Source organism: Arvicola amphibius, chromosome 11 (assembly GCF_903992535.2).
Source record: "Arvicola amphibius chromosome 11, mArvAmp1.2, whole genome shotgun sequence".
NCBI lineage: Eukaryota > Metazoa > Chordata > Mammalia > Rodentia > Cricetidae > Arvicola > Arvicola amphibius.
This window is the reverse complement of record NC_052057.2, coordinates 107426283-107451373: the sequence shown is the minus strand read 5'-3', so window position 1 is coordinate 107451373 and position 25091 is coordinate 107426283. Positions and strand designations below refer to the sequence as shown.

At 47.4% G+C, this 25091-nt stretch overlaps 1 protein-coding gene across 2 annotated transcripts in view; it reads left to right on the top strand.

The window, feature by feature from the left end:
- Epb41l4b (erythrocyte membrane protein band 4.1 like 4B) overlaps positions 1–23642 on the top strand; it is a 153490-nt gene extending 129848 nt beyond the window's left edge. For both annotated transcript variants that reach the window (XM_038346974.1, XM_038346973.1), the window contains exons 22-25: positions 2042–2119; positions 11593–11661; positions 17467–17612; positions 21259–23642. In XM_038346974.1, the coding sequence (XP_038202902.1) occupies positions 2042–2119; positions 11593–11661; positions 17467–17612; positions 21259–21328 (363 nt within the window). In that variant the 3' untranslated portion in view covers positions 21329–23642. The remainder of the gene's footprint in view (positions 1–2041; positions 2120–11592; positions 11662–17466; positions 17613–21258) is intronic.
- The last annotated feature ends 1449 nt before the right edge of the window (positions 23643–25091 follow it).

The following is a 25091-nucleotide window of genomic DNA, read 5'->3' as shown; positions in this document are numbered from 1 at the left end:
GCCACTGCAACGTAGTGAGATCCTGTCCTGAAAACAAACAAACAAACAACAAACAAATAAAATTCCATTTTAAGAACTGATAAGATAGCTCAGTAACTAAAGGTGCTTGACACCAAGTCTGGTGACCTGAACTTGATCCCCAAGACCTACATGGGGTAAGGAGAGAGCTGACTCCCCAAAGTTGTTCTTTTGCCTCCACACCCGCACTGTGGCGTATGCACATGTGTGTGTTTGTGTGTGTGTGTATGCATGTGCACACACATATAACAAATAAATGTGACTTCAAAAGATAAAATATGTTTTAAACCATCTTAAAATATAATAAAAGTCAGGGGCTGGAGAGCTGGCTCAGAGGTTAAGAGTACTGGCTGCTCTTCCAGAGATTCTGAGTTCAAGGAGGCTCACAACCATCTGCAATGAGATCTGGTGCCCTCTTCTGGCATGCAGGTGTACATGCAGGAGGAGCATTGTGTACATAATAAATAAATAAATCTTTAAAAAAATATAATAAAAGTCAAGGGAAGAGCAGTGCCTTTAGCCCCACTCTATGATAAACAATTTGGAGAAATAAAAATATAGACATGTTTGCATCCCAAACCTTATATTGGATAAGGTGCGTTAATAGTTTGGAAATGAGAAATACCACTCTGTCAGTTTGCAGTTTCATGAAATTGCAAACGTGAATGCTGGTGGCAGAGGCCTTTCATGAACCATTCTTGTGCTTCCGTGTGACTCTGTCATCGGTCACTCTTTGGGGACTGGTCCAAATACACCTGAATCCATTTCTGTCCAGGTACATGCTGAGCCAGAGATGGCTGTGGTCCATGCAACTTCCCAAGGAAAGATGTGTACAGGGAGCAGGTGCCCTGGCAGCAAGATGGGTGCTCCAGGGGACTCAGGCTCCCCCATTCACACACCAGAGAGAGCTCCCCAAAGGGCAGTCTCTTTGGAAACCCATTTCCCACGAGCCTTAGCTTCCCCTCCTCCTGAAGATGCAATGCTCAGATCGGCACGGAAACCTCGCTGGGCCTCGTGATGGCCATTGGATCCCTGAGGCTTGTGCAGCTCCCTGTCTCTAAACAGCAATGTTCCAGGCCCATATACTGTATGAATGAGGTCCATCTTTCCCAAGGCCATTTCCACATATGTCTAAAATGTGACGGGACCCCTCAGAGTTGACTAATGCAGACCAAGGCGCTCTGGCATTCTATACAATGAATCCTGGAATCTTTCTGAGTTTTGTTTTGTTGAGGTAGAGTTTTGCTACATAACTGATTGGTTGAATACTTACTCTGCAGTTTGAACCCATTGGAAATCTTCTGCCCTAGCCTCCTACATGCTAGGATTAGAGATGTGAGCCATACCTGTTTCACTGCCTGGAATTGGGACTCTTCTTACAGTGTGTCAAATGGGAGGTTCCTTTCCTGTATCCCACAGCTGGTTGAAGACCAGGCTGCAGTATTACAGAGGAGAGTGTGCAACAGGGAGCAACCATATCCTCTCAAAAGCTCCAGAGCTCCCTCTCCTGGCCGTCTGTCTCTCTAGTTTAGGGCCCTGATGTCAAATTGATGGGCTGTGAGTTGTGTTTTGCACTTCTTCAATGGGCCTAGAATCTACCGGGGCAGCTAAGATCCCAAGACAGGACAAAACATTCCCTTGAACAGTCTTCAGAGGTTCTAGCGACCCTCCTCAAGCATCCTTTTTATTATTATGCCACTGGTCAATTTAGCTCCTTCAGGTCGCCTGACTATCCGTGAAGGATGGCTTCTTTGTTCTATTTATGTATTCTACGGACTCTGTAAAGCATTTCCCCAAAAACCAATTAAAAAAAAAGACTCAAAGCACTTAAGGAAAGTAGTTTGCAGCTTTTGCAGCTTGAAAGTTGGGGTTCAGCCTGGCTATTTTGTACACTGCCGAGGGAGGGGAGAAGTTGCACCCTGAGCAGCTCATTGGTAGAAAATTGTAGCCGCTTCCCTTTTTGTGAGCCCTGTCGTCTGCTCTGGGCATCACTAACTGGGGATGTTTCTGCCTGCCTTCACAGAGTCCCTCTGACCACGGAGGCACCTTTACCTTGGGGCCAGGTGACCTGCTGATGGATTTCACAGAAGCCACTCCTCTGGTAAACGTCTTATTTTTCTAAAAGTGGAAAAACCACAGCCTGTAGACGTGTCTGGCAGTGGGAGGATGGAGAGGTGGCCTCTCACTGCTGCTGGAGGGCTTTCATTTATCCTGGAAGCTCTCACAAAGGGCCAGACACCAGCGCCCCATTAACTTTGGGGGCCTTTGATGAAGGGGTGCTCCTTCTCCTCAAAGGGTGGCCGCAGGGGTCTTGCCTGTGCCTGCCCGCTGCTCCTCAAGTGTAACAGGGCTCCGCCATGCTTGGGTCTCAGCTTCCTGGCTTCCCAGGCTGTGCCCTGCATGCCCCCCCATCTCGTGCTGTTGCTTTTGGCAATCCATCTGGTCTGAAACACTGGCTCAAGGCTCTTCGCTGGCTTTCCAGACCCCTTATGGCTCTTATCATCATCTTTCCCGTATACAGGTCTTCCGTTAGGGATAGTGGCCCTCGTGGGATTTCTGCAGGTGAGAAGCCCTTTTTAGAGGACAGAGCACCAAAGGAGTCAGGCAGGCAAGTTCTTACTTTAGTATCTGGCCACTCTCACACACAGACACAACCATTTTGTGTTTTGTTTTATTTTTTTGAGACAAGGTCTCATGTAGCCCAGGCTGACTTTGAACTTGCCGTGTAGCCAGAGATACCCTTGAACTTCCTCTAATCCTCCTCCCTCTAGTTTCTGATTCTAGGATACCAGCTGTCTTAGTTAGGGTTCATATTGTTGTCAAGAGACACCATGACCACGACAGCTCTTAGCAAGGAAAACATTTAATTAGGGTGGCTCACTTACAGTTCAGAGGTTTAATCCATTCTCATCATGGCTGGAGCAAGGCAGCAGGCAGGCAGATGTGCTAGAGAAAGAGCTGAGAGTCTTACATCTTGACTCATAGGCAACAGGAAGTGGTCTGAGACACTGGGTATCACTTGAGCATAAATGAGTCCTCAAAGCCTGCCTCCCCAGTGGCGTATTTCCTCCAACAAGACCACATCTATTCCAACAAAATCACACTTCCTAATAATGCCACTTGCTTCCGGGGCCATTTTTTCCAACCCACCATATCAGGTGTGTACCACCATGCCCGGTTTATGCAGTGCTGAAAACTGAACCCAGGATTTCCTGAGCACCCCACAAACATCTGCCAGCTGAGATGCATCTTCAGTTTCCTGTTCCTTCTTTAAGAATTTTGTCATTGGATAGCATCGTGTCTTTCCTAAGCCAGGGATAAGAGGGTGTCATTGTTTGTCACCGAAGTGTTTTCAGAAGAGGAAGAGGGAAGGAGGGAGGGAGGGAAACACACACACACACACACACACATCGAGAGAGAGAGAGAGAGAGAGAGAAGCACACAAGGCTAACTTTTGGCTAGGCTCAGTTTAATATCTCAATGAAGTTGAGCATAAATCATGGTCCACTTTGGGCTGGTCATAAGTCACTATTTGGGCTATGAAGTAAAATAGGAACTAAGTCAGTACCTGTCTCCTGAGAGCTTTGTACTTAGTTATGGGATAGCTCCAGGTTAGAGGGCAGTTTGATAAATAGAGAGTGGCCAGGTTGATAAATGGCCAAGCACCATGCAAGAGCTGTATAGAAGATGCCTAGGGAGAGGCCAGAACGAAGAGTCCTTGGGCATCAACTTGCGGAGGAAGGACTCTTCAGAAGGCTTCCCGGAGAATCTGGGTAGACACAGTGCTTGTCGTTTCTACAGCCATCTTTTTTGCCTAGCAAGTTGGACCAGTCTAAGAACAGCTGAGAGCTGCCAAGGAAGACCCAGCTGTGGGGACCATCACAACTGAGTGTATATCATGGTGACTAATTGTCTTCTTGTTAGATGAGTTGCCAAGACCAAAGTACCCTTTTCCCCTGCCTTTCTAAACAGAGTAACCACAGCGGTTACTTTTACACAGATGCAGAAACTGAGTCCTGTGATAGGCAAATCCCACGGGACTACATGGGATCTGGAACCTTGGTATCTGGCCCCTCCTCTTATGCCCTCTTCCTTGGATTGACCTTCTCTTTGGGAATTTGCCACTTTGCAAAGAAGTGATTTCCAGGGTGGGGAGGAGAAGAGGGGACATGGAGGAAAGTCGGGAGCTGCCAGATACATCTCAGCTGAAGCCTCTCGTCCAAGAGGGCCTCGTGGGAGATGGAATGCCTGGCAGACACCTGAGACCATCCAGTTCAGCTGGAGGGCAACTAGCCGGAAAGATCTGGGAACTCTTAGCGTGCATCCTGAGAACCTAGGAGGGAGAATGGAGGAGACAGCTAAGTTCTGAGGACCATGTGCAAGGAGCTACAAGCAGCAGGATTTAGGAGCTGGGGAAAGCTGTCCCCCTGAGTTGGACTCATGGGCATCTTCCAAGCTGTTCAGTTCTGCCTCAGTAGACACCATATGTGCCTATGTAAGCTGTTCTTCCCTGCCTGGGGCCACTGGGTTTTATAGCGTGAGGACGAGGAGTTTGGTTGACAACTAAAATAGTCTCACCCAAGCATAATAGCACGCACCTGCGATCCCAGCCCTTGGGAGGCTGAGGAAGGAAGATCGCCATGAATTTCAGGTTGGCTTGGGTTACTGTGTGAGACCCTGACTTTTTAAAAAGCCAGCATAAATAAAGCATTAATTTACTAAAGGGCCCGGTGGATCTAAGAACCCTGGTGAGTTTGTCGACCATAGTTAAGAACTATGGTTACGTCGGGCTGTGGAGGCGCACGCCTTTAATACTAGCACTTAGGAGGCAGAGGCAAGCAGATCTTAGTGAGTTCAAGACCAGCCTGTTCTACAAAGCAAGCTTCAAGCCAGCTAGGATCATCCCACAGAGAAACCCTGACTCGGAAAAAAAAAAAAAGGAAAAAGAAGGAAAAGAAAAAAAAAAACTATGGTTAAAATGCATCATGACTTTTTATGAGGGTAATAGGATTCCTCTTCAAAATTTATGTTTGGTTATATAGATTTAATTACTTGTAGACTCAAAAGATCTTGGCTTGGATATTGCAGATTGAGATCAGAAAGGAAATAGCACATGGTAGGGACTTCCAGAGTGTGTCGAGTGACTGTCCTCCTTCAGGGATTGTCACCTACTCCCTTTGGGATGCCTCTCTGCATCTCTGGACTACTTACTCTGACTTAGCTGTCAAATGGGGTCCGGGATGCGGTACTGTATATGCGGCTGAGGTCCTCGGGCTGCGGTGAGACGGCCGCCCGGTGAGGTGCACAGTGACTCAGATGCCCTGAGGTCTAAGCATGCATCCACAGGTTCTGCAGAGGACAGTGGCGCATTCCTTGGCACCACAGGCACTGACCTTCTCTTGTTCCAGGTGAACCCTGTTTCTGTGAGTGCCAAGGAATGAAAGGGGGGAAGGGAAACTTGGCAGTCTGCTTTTCCTTTTGCCTGGTCCCCTTTCATGTCCCTTCCTGCAGAGAGGCATCTGTCTCACTTTGCCATTGGACAGCTCAGGAAAGAGTGTAGTCAGCGCTTGGGACTGGGAAAGCTGCTCCCAGGAGCCACTGTGTCAGTAACTGTGTCCACTTCTGTGTCCTAGAATTGAGGTTGGGGTGCAGCCATGGAAGCACGGCTCCTTTCTTGGCTTCTGTCCATTCTGTCAGTGGGAGTGAGCTTCGGGGGCCACTCCATCCTAATTTTCCCCTACAGACATAGGAACCAAGGCTCAGACAGGGATATGTACTTGTTCAAACTCACACAGCAGATCAGCAGATCACCCAGGCCTCATGGCGGGTGACTGAGTCAGGACGTGTCTCTTTGCCCCCCCTAACCAGTCCTTCTTCCTTGAAGCTTGCCAGGTCTGCTGGCCTCAACTTCAGCTCCAGAGCCTGTGCTTGGAAGAAGCTCTGGGATGGTCTCAAAGCCTCAACCATGTTGGGTCCCTGCAGTTACCTTGTGAGACATGAAAATGGAGGAGGCCGTGTTTGCCGTCTGAGAGACTCAGCCTGGACGAGGCAAGGTTTACTGGTTGCCAGATCTGTACTCTTGGCCCCGGCCACTCCAACTCTCTGGATCTTCCCTTCAGAAAAGGAAGGTTGCACTTTATCAGACAAGAATGCTAGAATCCTGTGCTGACGCTCGTCACACAGCAGGTGACCTCTCTCCTGTAGCCATCTTCCAAGCTCACACCCCCTTTCCAGTCTCCTCTCTCCTCCTGGTTGAGATGCCTACAATACCCCTATAATCCCCAGGCCAGCACTAGAAAGGAACTGGAGAGGGAAGAAAAGGACCAGATGTTCTGGCATTGTTCAGTAATGTTTCACCAAGATTCTATGAGAACTAATGTCATGTTCGGACTCTCCATCTTGGCCCAGTATCTGTGGAGTGTTTCAAAGTATCCAGGTTCAAGGAATGGAAGGAAGGAAGGAAGGAAGGAAGGAAGGAAGGAAGGACAAGAAAAAGAACTTGCCAAGTGGTAGTGACGTACGCCCTTAATACTAGCACTCAGGAGGCAGAGGCAGGTGCATTTCTGTGAGTTCAAGGTCAGCCTGGTCTACAGAGTGAGTTCTGGGACAGGCTCCAAAACTACACAGAGAAACCCTGTCTTGAAAAACCGAGAGAGAGAGAGAGAGAGAGAGAGAGAGAGAGAGAGAGAGAGAGAGAGAGAGAGAGAACTAATGAACTCTAGGCCCGCAGAGCCCTGCCTCATATTGGGTCAGCCAGTCAGACTACCTCCTGCTGGTCACAGACCATAAACATTCATCCACTTTCTGTTCTTGAACCTTTCCTGGTGGGGCTTGCCCCTCTCTGAGCTGTATATCTTATAAACTCCTCAGCCACAAGGCTACAAAGCAGAGCCACCGCGTCCTGGAACATGGCGTGCCAGTGAAGTGTGTACATGACTGGGACACATTGGTCTGGTCTGAGGAAGGCCACATGGGACATGGGCTCAGGGTGTCAGGACTGGGTTTCCAGTTAGTTCAACAACTTAGTGTTTGTTTTGAACTCCATTCTTCCAAGCGGGCTGAACCTAAATCTCAAGTCAAGGTGTCCATCTATCTTCCCATGGCTTCTTCTTTGCTCTGCAGGGTTCAGGAGGGGTGTAGAGAAGACTGGTCAGTTCACTGTGTGTATTCATAGATACATCTAAGATATTCTCTGCATCTCTAATGGGGCTTCTTGGGGGATCACTGTTTTTACTTACTGGCCATCATTCTGTCCTGGGACCTACAACCTCCCTAGCTCTACTGACCACAGACTCTGGTCTTCCTTGCCCTTTAGTCTGTGTTCCCAGCTTAGGCCTGTAGAGAGGGAGATAATCTCACTGGGGCGTCATTACTTGGTATTCTAGACTGTCTTCCTTTCTCTATCTGCCTGACTTTCTTTTCTACTCAGACCAGCAATGTCCTTTTCTGAGCCTGGGAAAAAAAGAACTCCACAATTATTTATCAATGCCAAGAATCTTTCCATGCTGCCAAAGAGTCACATTTTCAAACTCAAAAGCTAATTATCTGTTCAAAAATGTGGTGTAATAAAGGCAGAAATGCCCGAAGCAAGAAGGGAAGAGGCAGGCAAAAAAGCACATTAGCATAGACAAAGAACCCTGTTATTGATACTTTGATTTGTGGATTTACTAGGGGTCTGGGAAGGTTCATTTGCTTACACTTACCCAGGTGACTATTTAGGAAGGTCAGAAGTATTGGAGCAATGATCAGCATTTACCATAAAAGTCCAGTGCTGGATAAAGTCTTGAATCACCCCCAATCATCATCAGTCCAAATCCTGACCATTGGATGATATGATGTTTCTTGGTTATTTGTGACAGGTTTTATTTCTTTCACTAAACTTATGCTAAGTTCCTGCCACTGTCACCAGGAGCAAGGGCCCAGGGGCTGACATTAGGAGATATGTGTGGAGGGTCCCCGGGTGTGGCTGGTTCTAGCTGGGGCATGGACACCCTGGGATCATGATGTCAGCCAGCCTCCTACAGGCATCCTCTTGGGACTTCTTAAGCAGGTAGGATCTCTCTTGGGGACCAAAGAGAACAGGAGGAGGATTTTTAAGTAGGCTGGTAAACTCGAACCGCAGGTGGCTAATATGGATTCGCTTAGCTCTGAAGAAAAGACTTAGAAACAATCAACAAAGAGGGGGTGGGACCTGGGGTTCCAATTTTGCAGAAACAGTTTCTGCAGCTCCCAGGTGTGAATGCGAAGTCAGACTGTTAGGGAGGTTAAGGCTGTGAAAGCCCCTGGCAGCTGCTCAGCTCTGTGGTTATCAGAGGACAGAATCAGAAGGATTTAGAGAAGGAAGGCGGCCTGTAATTTCCTTGATCATTCTTTTCAGTGAGAGCTACCCAGAGGCTGTATTTTAATCCTCACTGTGGGATGCTGCCAAGTTTCCTGAGCTAAACGATGCATGTGTTTGTTCTCTGGAGTGAGTGGTCCTGGTCCCTCCCTGAAGCCCACACTAACCCTTCAGCAGTCCTAGCTTCCTAACCCTGAACATCTTCTGTCTCCATCCTCATCCTCACTCCAACAAGCTTTGTACCTTTGCTGGGCACATGGCACTCCTCAGATCCCTCCCCGCATCCCCAAAGTGTGGCACTTGCTCCACCATGCTTGGTATGTCTTCCAGCTGAGTAACAGGGCGCCCCCACTTCCAGTAGGGGATCCCTAAACCTGGACTCATGGGTGAGGAAAGTGGGAGGCTCTGTCTGAGTTCTGAACCTGGATGGCAGAGAGCGGAAGTATGAGATCCTGAACTTTGCTTCTTAGGCGTGTAACTCTTTCTTGGCATCCCTGACCAGACACTCACCCAACTGCACACCTTAGGCAGTACCCTTCCTTGGCTGAGGGTGGGAAGGCCCTGGGCGTAGAAGGCAAATGCTCTCAAGTGTATGGCCAGCCCGCGTATTGCTCTCATGCCTGCTGTTGCTAACTCATGGCGCTGTTCGTGACTTGGCCTGGGCAATGCTTCAGAACCCTGGTGATGCTCTGGGTTGGGGGTGGGGGTGGGGGTGAGGGCCGAGTAGGGACTGCTCCTAGTCCTATGCGCCTGGCTCAGGGAAATAGTTTGGCTCTGCCAACCCTGGGAAGGGGTTTGGTTTGTCAGAGGGACAGAGAGGAGGGCCATGGGTGGGACTGGCAGGTAGTTCTGCAGAGGCTAATGGCATCTAGACAGCAGCCACCGGTAATGCTGGCTTGAGAGCAGTCTGGGTTGCCAGATCCGTCTTGCACTGTGCTGTCTTTCTCTCCTCTCCCTCCCTTGTCTCCTCTCTCTCCTCCTGGCTTACCACCTCTTCCTCCCTGTCTTCCTTCCTCCCCCTCGTGAGCAGGCAGAGCCCGCCAGCAGCCCCCACTGTGCCCACTCTCGCTGCTCTCCTCCACTCTCTCTCCCCATGAAGGAAGAGACTACTGGAGTTTGCATGTACCCTCCAATCAAAACGAGGCTGGTAGGTACCCTGGCAGGGTGGGGGCCTGCTGGGACACGTGAGGTGGCAGGAGCCCCAGGTGAGGCAGTCGCTGGATGGACGACCTTCAAAGAGCCCTGCTGTCTGGGTGCTGTTAGCCCTGGATGGATGGGGGAACTTGGGGTCCAGCTGGGGTTGGCCAAACCAACACACACGCCCAGCTCCTACCCTACCACTTCCTCCATAGCTCTCAAGAACCAAAGAGCCGTTTGCTTCCTGAGAACTTTGATGAGAAGATACTTGCCCAGAAAGGAATATACACCCTGGTAGTCACCTTCTGGGGTCTTAAGTGTCTGTCCTGTGACAAATAAAGTTTGGAATTCACCCTCCCCTCTATTTACCGATGTCATGACATGCCAGAAGTGCTACCGTGATGACATAAGAGGAGCCATCTTAATCCTGACTGTGCATATTTGTTATCTTTGCATGTTTTCCTCTGTTGATTCATGTTCATTCATAATCCGCCTGTTTAGTGGTAGTAGCCAGGCTTCCCTCCTTTCCTGTAGCCCTGTGATGTTTCTGCCGTGTTCCCGTTGTCTCGTCCTGCGTGGCCATTTATATTCCATCCAGCAAAGGTGCGCCATGGGCCTCATTCCCTCATGTTAGGAAGTGTGCTATTTACCAGTGGTCACTGTTTCGGGGACCATGGAACGTTTTTGTGTCTGGGAGTTTCATTTCCTTAGTCTAGACCCTTTGGAGTGAGGAAGGTGGCTTTGGCTTTTGCCTCCTTCTGAAATGGTTCCAGAGTTGGAAAAGTGCCAGCAGAATGCAGTAAATGTGTTCTGCTGTGCCAGTGAGCACTGGGGCATCATGGGAACGGGTAAGGCCGCTTGTTTGAAGCTGCTAACTTCCACGTTTCATTAACAGCCATAAGGAAGCACTTCCTGTCTATTCTGGTTGGCTTGAGAGCTTACCTGCAGACTTCTTTTCTCTGTGACATTTGTTTGCAAATGCTATGTCACCCTTTTAGACCAGGCAAAGAGAATGTACTGCCAGGTTTTGGCTCAAGAGTCTTTGGAAGCTTGGGGCTCATTCTGGGAATTTGGGGATATTTATTTGAACAAATCTAACCAAAAGGAAAGCTGGGTTGGGGTGAACATCACTGTATATACATTGTAAAGATGTTGTCACCCCCATAGTGGTTGACATCTGTTCAGCCTATTCTGAAATCAGATCCTGAGTCGAGTCTAGGTGCAGTGTCCCTGTGCCTCCCTCCCCTTTAGAACGGTGTGGAAGTGCCAAGGTGCTGTCCTGGAGTCCACAGGCAAGATCCCACAGGACACAAAGCTGCCGCCCCTGGGCAGGCCTGGCCTCTGTGCCTTTCAACAGTCCTTGCCTGCATGGTATAAGGTGTTATCTGGGTCTGAGGACTACAGACAGAGCTAGTGATACAATCACCAGATCTCTGGCTTTCCTGGTATACACTGGCTCAAAGAAATAAGCCCTTTCCAAGACCTCCAAGAAGCCAAAGAGGAAATGGACAAACGAGAAAGAAAGGGATCCTACCCTCACCCACTGGGGTATTAGCCTCACTAAAAGTAGCATTGCTCACCTCCAAGTACGGTACCTTCTGTTCCCAAAGGTCATAGTGGTAAGATATTTTGTGCTCTCCTCAGAAGTTCTGCTGCTCAGGGGGTTGAACAATGCAGGCCATTTGTCAGGGACTGCCTTCTAGTTTAATTGGCCCCACCAGCTGAGATATACTGCACCCCCAACAGACCATTCAGAAGCCTCTTGCCATGTCCCACAGCTGTGGCGAAGCCCTCAGAGGTCACCCCTGGTCCATTAAGGTTGCCTTCTCATCTACCTGGAGTGTAACCTTTTCTGAAGCAGGCCTGGGACACAGAGGCCTGAAAGTCCCCATAAAGGGAGTTCTAGGCAAGACAAACATGCCATGCCATGTAACCCAGGCAGACAGACCTGCCTCCTCCACTGCAGAGAGATGAAGACCCCTGAACTGTCTGGGATCCTTCCTCTCAGTTCTGAAGGTTTACCGGTAAAGACTGCAAAATGTTTGCTGACATGAAGTTATATAACCCTTTGTCCTTTTTTTTTTTTTTTTTTTTTGAAGATAAAAACATTCCCGGCAGAACCGCTGATGAACCCGTTTCCTGATCCCTTCACAGGGCCACAGTTCACTGTGAGTAGCCGTTGATGGCAGGGCCACATCGCAAGCCTTTGCTTCCTGCCGGGAGGACAAGAGGCATGGAGGTTGGGGGCTGTTTTACTTGAGGTGAAATTCACAGCAAATAGAAAATGAACCGTATTAAGACTGTTCAGTAGCATTTGCGGTGTCTGTGGAGCAATGATTGCCTCCCTCTCCTTCTAAGAGTCCTTCCTGTGAGAGAGAAAGGCAAGTATTTTCAGTCTCTCCTTTCCGTTGCATCTGCAGGGCATTTGGGACTCACAAAATTCACTAAATGTCTGGGTAGTCTTAAAGATGAGATAAGGCTTAGACCTACTTTTTTCAGTGTGGACGTGTGTGTGTGGTGTGTGGATACATGCTTGTGTGCAGGTACACAGGTGTGCACATTTGTGTGAAGGCCATAGGTTGATGCTGGAGGTTTTGGTTTTTTGTTTCTGGTTTTTTTTTTTTTTTTTTGATAACCATCCATACTCTTTACTGAGGCAAAGACTTGCCAAACCCAGGATGCACCAGTAGTCGCTAGACTCTAGTCTAGCTAGCTAACTTACCCAAGCATCTGTCTCTGCCGTTAGAGCTAGAATCACAAGCATGCCACCATGCCCGTCCAGCTCTTTTGTGGGTACTGGGGCTCTGAGCTGAACCATTTCCCCAGAACACTCAGGCTTTTTAAAAATTAAATTTTAGTTTTAAAGAGGTTCATACAAGTGTATATTGTACATCGGGTACCTGCCCCTTCTCATTCCCACTAATCCTCTGTGTTCCATTTGTCTCGTGTCTGCATTTAGGGCCCTATTCTGTGGTCCAGGCTAGTCTCTGCCTCTTGAGTGTTAGGATCAAAGGCATGTGCCAATGTGGCCCAGCGACATTTTTCTCTTAGCATCGTGTTTTCAGATCCATCCACTTTGGAGCATGAATCTACACTTCCTTTCTTTTTATGGTAGAATACTATTCTGCAGTATGCTTTTACTGTAATCTGTTTACCCATCGGCTTATTCATGGGGATTTGGGAGGTGACCACTTTTGGCAATTGGAAACAGCGTCATGTGTGCTGTGTACTTGTTTTAACACCTGTTTTCTATTGTCTTGGGTTGGATCTGCATCTTGATAATGGTGTGTGGTCTTAGGTAAGTCCCTTTATCACACAGATCATCTGCTTTCATGTCTGAGGATGTGCACACATACATGTGTTTGCGTGCATGTGTGCAGTAAGGGTGTATGTAATATGTGTCTGTGTGTGAGAGAGAGACAGAGAGACAGAGAGAGAGACAGACAGAAAGAGAAACAAAAACACTTTAGATGTCATTTCGTTGGTGCCACCCACCTTGTTCTTGACACAGGGTCTCTCTTAGACCTGGAGTTCACTGACTTAACAATGCTGTCTGGACACTGAGCCCAAGGGATCCCCTGTCTCCATTTCCCCCGTGCTGGGAGCACAAGCACGCACAGCCACATGTGCCTTACTTAACATAGGTTCTGAAGATAGAACTTAGGTCCTCATTTGTAGCAAACACTTTACCTACTGAGCCATCTCCCTAGGAATGGTAATAAGAAATAGCCTGGTTGAAACATGCATCAAAAGGGACTGAGATCCAAGTGTACTTTCCTAATACAGATATCTCCTAAATATCTATGATGACTTCGGACTCTCCAGGCTGCAGAGACGGTGGTACAAAGACCAGGACCACATCCGAGTCCTGGCCATGGGCTCCTCATGACCACCTCTTTCCCAATCTTCATTAGACAACTTATTTAAGCTCACCAAACAGATTAAATGTGTATGAACATTTTAAAGATTTATTTATTCTATTTCGTGTTCCTGGTGCCGACAGAGGTAAGAAGGCGGCATTGGAGCCCCTGGAGCTGGAATTCCAGGTGTTGTGAGTCACCACGTGGGTGCTGGGAACCAAACCCAGGTGCTCTGTAAGAACAGCAGGTGTTCTTTCCCGCTGAGTCATCTCCTCAGCCCGTTTCCAAACATTTTGAATGGCATATTTTCTTCCTCTCCAGAATAACATCAACGATCACTTCCACACTGCTTTTTTGATACCCAGCCCATTCTTCTCTGGAAGTTTCTACAGAATCCCACTTTAGAATGAGCTGCTACATCTAGCAGGAGTGAGAGACCACAGACCTTCCCTGTTTCCTCTGCTACCCAGGAGTCAGTTGTGATCTCTGGACTCATATGATCCCAGAGACTCGGTTTCTGCCTTCCCTGGAGGGTCTCCAAGGGGCCTGGGGTCCAGCCCTGAGTTCAAAGTAATCTAGCTGATGGTCACTGCCTAGGGAGGCTTCTGCCCATGGTGTGGAAGGAAAGAGCAGTGGCTCCTTTGGGTTTCAAAAGATAGACAGAGGTGAGAAGGTTGTTGGTCATCTGCGTGGAGGGAAACTAGTTGCCTAGGACATTTATTCCTAGGGTCAAGAGCTCGCTTTAATGAGAGGAATAGCTACCTGTGCTCTGTACAGTCCAAGATGTCCGGTGCCATTGCCCTGGTGCTTGTACAGCCAACCCACCCTGCAGTTTCGCTAGGCGTAGATCCTCAGCTGGAAGATCCACTCTACTTCCCTCAGCTGGTCATGATGGGAGCCCGCTGGTCTCCTTCCCAGCCTTAGCAGTAATGAGATACTCTTGCAAGAAGCCCTTCTTGAAAGCTGGGGATGCAGATGGAGCTGGAAGCTAATGTCAGCAGTCACACCGGGCTTTTAAAGAACTGGGCAAGAGTGGCTCCAAGGCAGCTGGAGCAGACAGAGGGGACAGCATGAACTGGAGACCTGAGGAGCGACAGGCCATCACACGTTCAAGGGACTGGAAGGGGCAGGGAGCTGGAATCCAGAGGGCAGGAGCCTGGGGTGAGAGGAGAAGAAGGAGCAAATGCTGTAGGAGCAAAGCCATGCCTGGCCCTTTCCCAACAACAATGGGAAGCCTTTGGAAGATGCTAGAGAAGGGCAATGACAGGGCAGCCTCTTTGGGGAAGCTGCTGTGTGATCACAGTGGGAGAGCATTTGGGTCCAGACAGAACAGGCTTAGAACTGTAGTCTAGAAATAAATCTAGGGCAGTAGCTTAAGAGAGAGTGTGCGAAGGGCTTGCCCCTGAGGGATTTTGATGGGAGAGGCAGGGAGAAGTGTGCAGTTGAGAGAGAGATTTAGGTGGCTGGGAAGATGCTAAATTGGTGAGGGAGAGGGACAAATAGTTGCCAGATGTCCGCCATCCAGAACCTAGACAGAGAGCGAGTCCATTCGCTGAGATTCCCATCACCGTGATTAAGTCCCTGAGAAAAACAACTTCAAAAGGGAAAGAGTCTCTGGGACTCCCTGCTTCAGCAGTCTCGACAGATGGCCAGCTGGCTCAGGTGGCTTGAGGCCTAATACAAAGCAGAGACAGCATAGTGCACGGTCTGGCAGAAGAAAGCTGCTCCTGCAGCAGCCAGAAGCAGGAAGTGGCTAAGGAGGGGCCTGGGAAGAAGATACACCTTCCAAAGCAATGCCCCCAGTGGTCCACTTCCTCCCACTAGCTCCCACTTCCTGATAGCCCACTCGGCTAGGAGATGATTAGCAAGTGAGTCCCTTCTCGCTTGCTTCTGTCACCTCTCTCTACATATGGGGAACAAACCTTAAACGCAGGAGTCATTTTGGAGGCCCGCTCACATCTAAACCATAAGGCTGAGAATGCCTGGAAGAGGCTTGGACTGTGAGAAAGGGCGAACCTGCATGATGTGTTGGCCTTTGAAAGACTCGGCTGTTGGAGAGTAATTCAGGGGTGGGGAGTAGCTGAGAGCAAAGACAGCTGGGATTGACAGCCGGTTGGCCACAGACGCCAAACTCGTGGCCTCTGTTTTCTAATTTTCCCACCCCTCCATGAGGTGGCTGCTTCTATCCAAGGACAAGACACTTAAACGCTCTACAAGCTCCCAGGCCTGTCCTGCTTGCAGGGGACTTGACAGCTCTAGAGGACTCAGTCCAAAGTTGAGCTGGCAATGGGTCCGGTCCCTGTTTGACTCTGAGTTTTCTTCATTGGTTCTAGTAGAGAATGTTGGTCCATATCAATCAGGTGACCTCTCTCGAGCCATGGTATTAGATTTCCATACCCAGAGCCTAAAGTCACTCCACCTAGACCTACAAGTCCTCCTAACAAGATCCCTGTCCGCATCTGGCCCAAGTTCCTCTTCCAAACCTGCCATTTTCCTCTGTTGCCTGTTTCCTTCCACTGAAAGTTAATACATCAATCCATCATTTAAGAGATACTTTAAAAGATAAGGGTTAGGGCTTAATAAGAAACCTTACTGCTTCTTCAAGCTCGTTCTTAAGTGCAACTGCTGTCTCCCACAAAATGGGCGCACATCCGTAACGAGTGTCACGACTGCTGACACACTTGGCGTTTGTCCTGGGACCTCATCTCTTTTATATCTGCCTGTGCCTTTGCACTATCAGTGCAAACGTCCCTCGGAAGTGGCCTCAGAAGCCCACCCGTCATCCACTCACTGAGGGAACACAGCCTCCTGGCAGTCATGCCGTGCAGGCCAGGCTTTTTAAACAAGACCCAGAACGACTTTCTGCATGTGCCGCCCATCTCATAGGCATCCTGAGGGCTCTGCTCTGTGCTGCCCAGGCTTCTGGTCCTGCTGCCTGCTGTGTGGAGCAGCACCAGTCACGGTGGCCTAAAGAGAGAAAAAGCAAGTCTCATACTCGGTCCTTAAAGTTTCCGTTAGAAGGAACACAGCGCCATCCCTTATTTCACTGAACACAGCAAAGCCCACGGTCACCCCTAACTTGAGAAAGGCCGTGAGGTTCCATCCTCCTGTGTGCCTGGAAAGTGGTGAGCCGGAGCAACCTGACCAACAGCTCAAGTGAGTGTCACCTGTAGCCAGCCTCACCTGCTAGACACGCATGTGTGCTTCTCCAAAGGGATGCTTCAACGGAGACCCAACAGAATCATTCCTCCATGTGTCTCTGTTTCAGACAAGTTAGTCTCCCTCTTAGGAGGAGACATAAGACACAAACAGGGCTTTGTGCTTCTTTGCAGCAGACTTTCAAAGACAGCTCCTCACCAAGAAGGGAACTATGCACTCAAAGATCAGAGCCTCTTTAGAAAGCTGGGTGGTAAATGTCTCAAAATTCAGAGCTGAGAACCAGCATTAAAACAAATCAAGTACATATGCACACATACACACATGTATCACATATATATAAAAAATCTTTTCAATAATAACACATACACACTTTTCTATATACATATATATACATATATATATATATATATATATATATATATATATATATATATATATATATACATATAGAAAAGAAGTGACTAGAGAGATGCTGGCTATTCCTGCAGAGGACCTGGGATTGGCTCCTAGCAGTCACATGGTAGCTCACAACCATTTGTAACTCCAGAGCAACTGGGAATTGAACCCAGGTCCTCCACAGGAGCAGCAAATGCACTTAATCACTGAGCCATCTCTCTGGCCCTGCAATCACAACGTTTACTACACAATATAACATAACGATGTCTGAATGTCATCATTTGCCTCTCCCGTGGTGCACACAGAAACGATGCATCTTCCAAAGGATGCTTTCCGAGATGCGGTGATAGATGATCTCTGTCTTACAGGTTGTCAAGAGATAATGTATGGAAGGTGCTTAGCCTGGGGTCTGGCACAGAGCAAGATCGTTTAAGATAATTTGAAAGGGTGCGATGACTTTAGCTGTTATTAAGATAACAAGAGCAGCACAGTGAGGCCAGCGGAGCTGCTGACAGCGTGAAGGTGGAGACTGATCTTTCTTGTCTGTTTCCTCTCCAGGCAGACTTTAGAGAGAACAAATTGCAGTGCTGCCCTGGCCAGTCTTCCCCGTTGATTCCCACCGCGACCCTGCGGCCACTGACAGAGACCGTGTCCACAGTCCAGACCATCTACACCTCCCGGAAGCCCGTCTCTCTGGCCGCCAGGTGAGTCACCTGAGTGGGTACCCACAGGTAACCTGGCGACAGGAAGTCAGACCTAGACGCTAGCTTACCTTGTCTGTGTGCATGTGGATGTGTGTGGTGTATGTACATACATGTTCATGTGAATGTGTGCACATGTATGCGAGAGTGCACATGCACATGTATATCTGTATATCTGTATATATGGAGGCCAAAGGTCAGCATTGGGTGGTCTCATGATCAGTCTCTTTCCATCTTATTTTTTTGAGACAGAGTCTCTCATTAAAGCTAGAGGTCGTGAATTCAGTTAGACTGGCTGGCAAAGTGAGCTCTAGGAATCTGCTTGTCTCTACTTCCCTAGCTCTGGGATTACAGATACACACATATCACTAAGCCAGGCTTTATTTGTGTGCTGGAGATCTGAACTCGGGTCCTCATCCCTCCAAGGCAAGCCTTTTGCTGACTGAGCCATCTTCCTAGTCCCTCCCATTCATTCTTCCGTTCATTTAGTCCATAAGGAAAGGTCTCCAAGTGGTACCCTGTGTTCTAGGGTATGGTTGGACAGTGAACCAAACAGATAAAGTCCTAACATTCTAGGGTTTGCACTTTTGTACATGGGCATAATGGGCATAAGGGAAGCAGACCAACAAGTGTGGGTGTGTGTGTGAGAGAGAGGGGTGGGGGTGTCGGGGGCAAGGAGTAAATTGAGACAGTGAAAGGCAAGCAGACAGGTTGGGATGACTTCATCAAACTGACACCTGAAGGTGGTGGGAAGCAAGTTGCAGATAGTTGGGGAAGAGTAGGCTTGGCAGAGGGACTCGCCAGTCAGTCCTGGGTTGCTGGACTTGGGCACACCTGACTGAGGAAGAGAGATTAAGGGGCCAGTGTGGTTATGCGAAAAGCTTGGATTCTGCTGTCACTTGAGGAGACCTGTGACTCAGGAGACAGTGAAGGGAGAAGAAAGAATGGAGGAATAGCGGAATTGTCACAAAGTAGCCTCTGGGCTCTGGAGAACTGAGGAGTTAGAGACCAGGGACAGTAGTGAGGAGAGAGACCTGTAGATAAAGGGGAGAGACAGTTATTTCTTTTCTGGGAACAGACAGGGCGTTGCCAGATATCTGTGTTCCTTTTATGACCTGTATTTCCAGCCATGGGGGCAAGCAGGTATTTTTAGCCTTAAAGTCCGGGAGAGAGTAGGCAAATCTAGGTCAAGTCAACCTTCTATTATAGTTCTGGACAAAACACTCCTTCTGTGATTTGTGTGTGGAGTGGAGCAGATAATGGCCCCAAAGATAAGGCAGCAAAGGAAACAGAGATAACAAGCTTTCCTGCCTGTGCCAGGGCACAGCATTTATCTTCAGGTCCAAGTAAAGTCAGTGTTTCCACCAAAAGAGGGGTGTGTGTGTGTGTGTGTGTGTGTGTGTGTGTGTGTGTGTGTGTAAGTATGTGCATGTGTGTGTATGTAGGCCAGTGGATACCTTCTAACTTCATCTTCAGGAACATTATCCACGTCTTTACGACAAGGTCTCTCACTGGCCTGGTACTCACTAATAATTAGGCCAGCCAGGGAGCTTCAGGTGTCCTTCTGTCCCTACCTCCACAGTGCCCTGTGCCAGATCTGATATTTTTACTTGGGGATGGGACTTGGGTCATCATGCTTACAAGAAGGACATTTTTACACACATCCAACCCAGACCAGGTTCTCTTGTCCTTGAAAGAGGTAGCCTCGACTACCACCGTCACCATAGCCCACGTGTTGGTATGTTATCCATAGCCAGGGTGGTGACACGCTGGTAAATATTGCCCAGTGGTGGGGCCTCCAAAATTAAATCTTTAATCAACTCAGAGTGAGAGAAGCTAGAAGGTTGGTTTAGCATTTCCCTCGGTAGGGTACAGGGTAGATGACAGCAGCAACCCTGAAAGCTATACACTGGGGCCAGATTGTGTAGGGCCTTGTTGGCCATGGCCGAGTAAGATATTAAATTATTAAACTTCCATCCTGAGGAAGATTATGAAAGTTACAGTTTGCCTTTAAAATTACACATTTTAGTGGCTGGAGGGATGGCTTAGCAGTTAAGAGTGTTTGCTGTTCTTCCAGAGCGCCTGGGTTCTGCTCTCAGCATTCACCTTGGGTGGCTCACAACGACCTTTCATTCCAGCTCCAGGGGATCTGGTGCCCTCTACTGGCCTCCTTGGACACCTGCACACATGTGGCGTGCACACACACACACACTAAATAAGTAAAAATAGATCTTTAAAACGTGCATACCGTATAGGTTCCATACAGAACACACCTGTAATTCCAGCAACTTGGGAGTCAGAGCTGGAACTGTCTGAGGCTACAAGTTTGAGACAACCTTGTCTTGTTGTTGTTTTGAGACAGGGTTTCTCTGTGTATCCCTGGCTATCCTGTAACCCACTCTGTAGACCAGATTGACCTCAGAATCACAGAGATTCACCTGCCTCTGCCTCCCAAGTGCTGGGTTTAAAGGTGTGCACCACCAAGCAGCCCTGTCTTAAAAGGGAGAGCAAGAGAGATGGGGGAAGGGAGAGATATTCATCATTTTGAATAGGTGGATGAAGAGACTATGCATGAGGTAGTTCAGTGCCAGAATGTTTGTCTAAGAGGCGTGAAACTCTAGGTTCCAATCAAGCAAAGCACACAAACACACACACACTCTCTCACATAACACACACTTTTATACAACCGCCTATATATGTATATTTATTTAAACAGTAGAAACAAGGTCCATTAGGTGTCTTAGTTATCTTTCTGTTGCTGTAATAAAGCATCATAACTAAAGGCAACTCAAGGCAGAGAGAGCTTATTCCGGCTTATGGTTCCAGACGGATAAGAGCCCGTCATGGCAGGGTAGAGACAGGACGGCCGAAGTAGAATGCTGAGAGCTCCCATTTTTAACTGTGACTACAGATCAGAGAGTGAAGAGGCAGTAGGGTGAGCCTATGCCTCTTAAAGCTTGTCCCTGGTAAAAGTGACATACACACTTCCTCCAGTGAGGCTGCATTTCCTAAACCTCCCCAACTGGGGACCAAGTGTTCGAATATTTGAGACTATCAGGGACATTCTGACCGGAGGACCAAGACATCAGAAGCAGTCTTTCAAAGCAGCCAGTTTTTATTTTTTTTTTATTTTTTTTTTTTTTTTGGTTTTTCGAGACAAGGTTTCTCTGTGGCTTTGGAGCCTGTCCTGGAACTAGCTCTTGTAGACCAGGCTGGTCTCGAACTCACAGAGATCCGCCTGCCTCTGCCTCCCGAGTGCTGGGATTAAAGGCGTGCGCCACCACCGCCCGGCTAGCAGCCAGTTTTTAATGCTCCCGACCTCCCACACCCAATTAAGTTAAAATTTTTTTTTTTTTTTTTTAAAGACAAAAATCCAGCCACAGGATACCTACCTCCTCGTTCATTCAAGCTTCCACTGAGCAGATTCCCACACTCAGCTGTGAGATGGTAGAGATGGATGATGTAAAATGAGCCCCTCAAGGACACCCCCCCCCCGCCCGCCATGGGTGAGGAAACCCCTCAGTAGCCAGATAGTTTTGACTCACTGTAACGCTAGCCAATGGAAGGCATCCCAGTAGAGCCTAAGGAAAGTCTAACGTCTGCGATTTTGAGCCTTTGTCTTACCGCTTGGCCCTTTGCTGTTTCTCAGTGCAGAGACGCTCCGGCAAGAACTGGAAAGAGAGAAGATGCTGAAAAGACTGCTGATGACCGAACTGTGAAACTCTGCCCTTGCCGCCTGGAGATGGCACGGTGCCTTCGTTCGCTTCCTTTCCTCGGGCTCGGTGTGCTCACCGTGGCGCGATGGCGTACAGAAGTGTGCTCCGTTCGCCCAGGTCTCCAGGGTTAGCGGAAGCCAGCTTCCAGCTTGACTTTGTTGGAAAAGTTATATTATGTCTCCTGAGCATGAGAGGCTTTTCTATTGCTCAATGCGGTGGAGACAGGGTTTGGTAGGAAGTTTCTAGAAGAAAGGGGATATCTGTTAAGCGGTACCTGTGTGTATCTGCTAGTAAAGCAGCACAGATTCCTCCGCTTGTACTCTCAACCATGTGACTTTTTTTATGATTGAAACTTGCACCAAGCTTTGGCTGTTTGTTAAATGGATCATTTTTAATGAGAGAATAATTCTTTACCGCTGGTTTTTCCATTTACACTGATAAATACACAGATCTTATAAAATCATTTATTTTTATTCAGACATGAATAGATGAATGGGAAAAAAAGGTTCCACATCACTACAACTGAAAACCCTTCAGCTTATCCTGAAATACGATTGAATGTGTGAACTCGTTGGATACAGCATGACTTGGGATAAAAGGAGTTTATCTTTGAGCCCCACATAGGAAATGTTAATTACGTCATCTACAAATCTCGACAAGGTCAAGATGACTCAGTGTCAGGAAGACTCATCTGACTTTTCCAGAAAGAGAAATTATTTCCAAATTCTATCCACTCTAACCATGTTGACAGAACCTTGCCCAGAAGAAACTTACTCCCTTTTTATATATTAATTTTCATGAATTGCATTTTTAAATTTTTATTATTCACTTGAATACCTTTGCAGGGTTTAAGGAGCCCCTACCCACAGCTAGCTCTCTGAAGTTCTTCCTGATTCTCCCTGATATGCTCCGTTTTTACATAGCTGTGCTCAGCAAGAACATTCCTTTTGTTATATTTCCACCTAACACAAATCCTTATTAGACAGATCGTGCTCTCACCAACTTATATGTCTTTATATCCACACAACATGGTTAACCTCACTTCTCCCCATCATTAGATATTTGAGTTATATGCAAATTTTCACTCTTATAAATACTGCTGCTATGAATGTCTTTGTAAAAACACATAAATAAATAAATATATATATACATATATATATAAAATCCTTCTCTTGGATTATTCCCTTTGGAATATCTCCAAAGAGGGATTACAAGGTCAGAGAGCATGAAGTATTTTATAGCTCTTGTTTTATATTGCCAGATTGCTTTCTAGAAAGATCCAATCTTTGGATTGGAAGGACCTTAAAGGTCATCTCATTTAAACTTTCCCTCCTCTGAATGCTTGAATCCCCTCGCCAATTTATGATGCCACCAGCAATGTGCAAGCATTTCTATTTATCAATTGCTCTGCCAATACTGGGTTTTGCCATTCTAATTTATTTTTTTTGCTAGTTTAGTAGATGTGTATAGTTATTCTTGGAAAGCTGTCTTATTTGAACTGCTGGCAGACCGCACATGTGTGTGCGATGAGCTACTAGCTGTGTTTTCTTGTGTGCGAACTGTCCACCTCCATTTCTTATGACTGCTTGTTCAATGGGACTGATCTTGTATCTTTGTATTAGAACTGTATTTTTATGTTGTATTGTAGAGTTTGCTCTCCCTCTATCCCTACAACTGAATGGTGCCAATAATTTGATACTAATGACTATAAAAATTGCCTCATTGACTAGCTTTGATGCAAACGAGGTATGTAAACAGGGGTTCAGATAACCAAGAAGTAACTCTTTAAGGACTGACTCTTTACAATTTTAATATTTTTTTGAGGGAAATCTTTCTAAGACGTATGGCACATTCCCCTGCCTTAGTGCACAGAGCATCCTGGAGGGACTTCCGCCCTTTCCTCATGAATCCTGGTTGTCAATGTACCTTGATTTGGTACAAAAGATGTCACCAGGAGCTATCAACACGTGTAGGACTTGGTGTGGCCTTATGTAGGCTATGGCCCTCTTCTCATTGATAGTTCTTTATTGTTGCCTGCTCTATCAGTGGAACTGTCTGGGGCAAGCGTAGTTTCGGGTGGGTGCTTTTCACCCACGCGGCCCCCAGATGTACTAGTAAAACGGGCTTTTGCTGCTCTCTATCATGTGCACGTGACACAAACCACATTTCTATAGAACCTGGGGTTGCCACCTCCTGCCAATCCAGCAGCCTCTTCCTGTCCTGAGCTGCATTCTGAGGCTTGCACTCCTCCCCACCTTGCTCTCTGATGGAAACCTCCAAAACACAAGGAAAGGTTTCTGGAGAGGTCAGGACACAAGAGGTTTGCTTGGTTTTTAAGGAGGAGTGCATGGAGGTTCTGGCTGTTGTTTTCACGGGACTTACAGGCTTCTGCCTTGTCTCCAGCTTTTCCCCGGGTTCACAGGTGTCTCGGTGGGTTGACATCCCTGCAAGTCTGAGCACAAATATGTTACTGTATATGAAAACCCTGTACCATTGGCAGTTCACCCCAACCAGTAGAATCCAGAGGAGTGCATTGCTGCAGAAGTCATTATCTTTTGCTATTTCAATGTATAGTGGGGTGCTTGACATTGGGACCTGAGACTGTGAAGTTGCCCTGCCTGAACTCACAATGACTATAAGGAGTTGAGTAGTTGTTTACCTTTATCTGACTACTTTAAGACCCAAACAATAGCACTAGAAGGTCACATGACACCCACTGTGGATTCAAGAGGGCATGGGAGAATCGGCTAACATAATCATTCCAGAGCTGGGCCTCTAAAGTGTGGCCTCAGACTCCTCAATGAGAAGGTGTGGCGAGTTACTTCAGAGGTCTGGCACCCTCAACCCATAGAGTTGATGGGACGTGGACAGCTCAGATTTCCAGGTGTGAAAAAGGAAGTCATTTCGCACTTAGAAATTCCCATCAGTATATATCCAGAATTTGATTTCCAAAGAGCACAGGAATATTCTGATATCATTGTTAGCCTTCACCATTTCAAAGATCACAGACCTTTAAAGTCCTTGAATAAAATCCACCATTTTAATGACTTTAAGGTGTGCAGCTCAGTGTCTTTCAGCGTATCCATGATGCTGGGCAGACATCATCGTCTGACTCTGCCCCTCCCCTGGCAACCACTTGCCACCCCCTGCCCTGGTCTGTGGGTTTCTGCTTATGAATTAGCTTCTTCTGGACACTTCATATCTGTGATCAGCTTGTTTCACTTAAACCACGTTTTCAAGGTTCATCCATGTTATATGAGATATATTTATATCAGAACTTCATTCTGTCTTTGTGACTGAATAATTGAGTATATGGAGATACCATGCTTTGTTTATCTATTAATTCAGTTGATAGATATTTTGGGTTGCTCCTGATTTGGGGCTATTATGAATGATAATTTTACGAACATTCATGCACAAGTTTTTATCTGAACATATGTTTTTGGGTTCTCTTGGAATTGCCGGATCATATGGCAACTCTATGTTTAACTTCCTGAGGGACTTCCAAGATCACAGCTTTTGTATCTGAGGAAAAGCCAAAGTGGAAAATGCCATACACCAGGCAGTCAGAGACAGGCCACATCTGTTCCTGGTCGGATACTGAGTGGTGGCACTAATTTGGGGATGTTTTTATAAGAGGGGGGGAAAGGTCCTTTTGAGAAATTATTTTGTTGCTGATGAGAAAAGAAATAAAGGTTCCGTCTGTCTTTTTAAAATGAAATGAAATGCTTATCCATTTAAAAGCGACTAACAGGGGCTGGGAGGT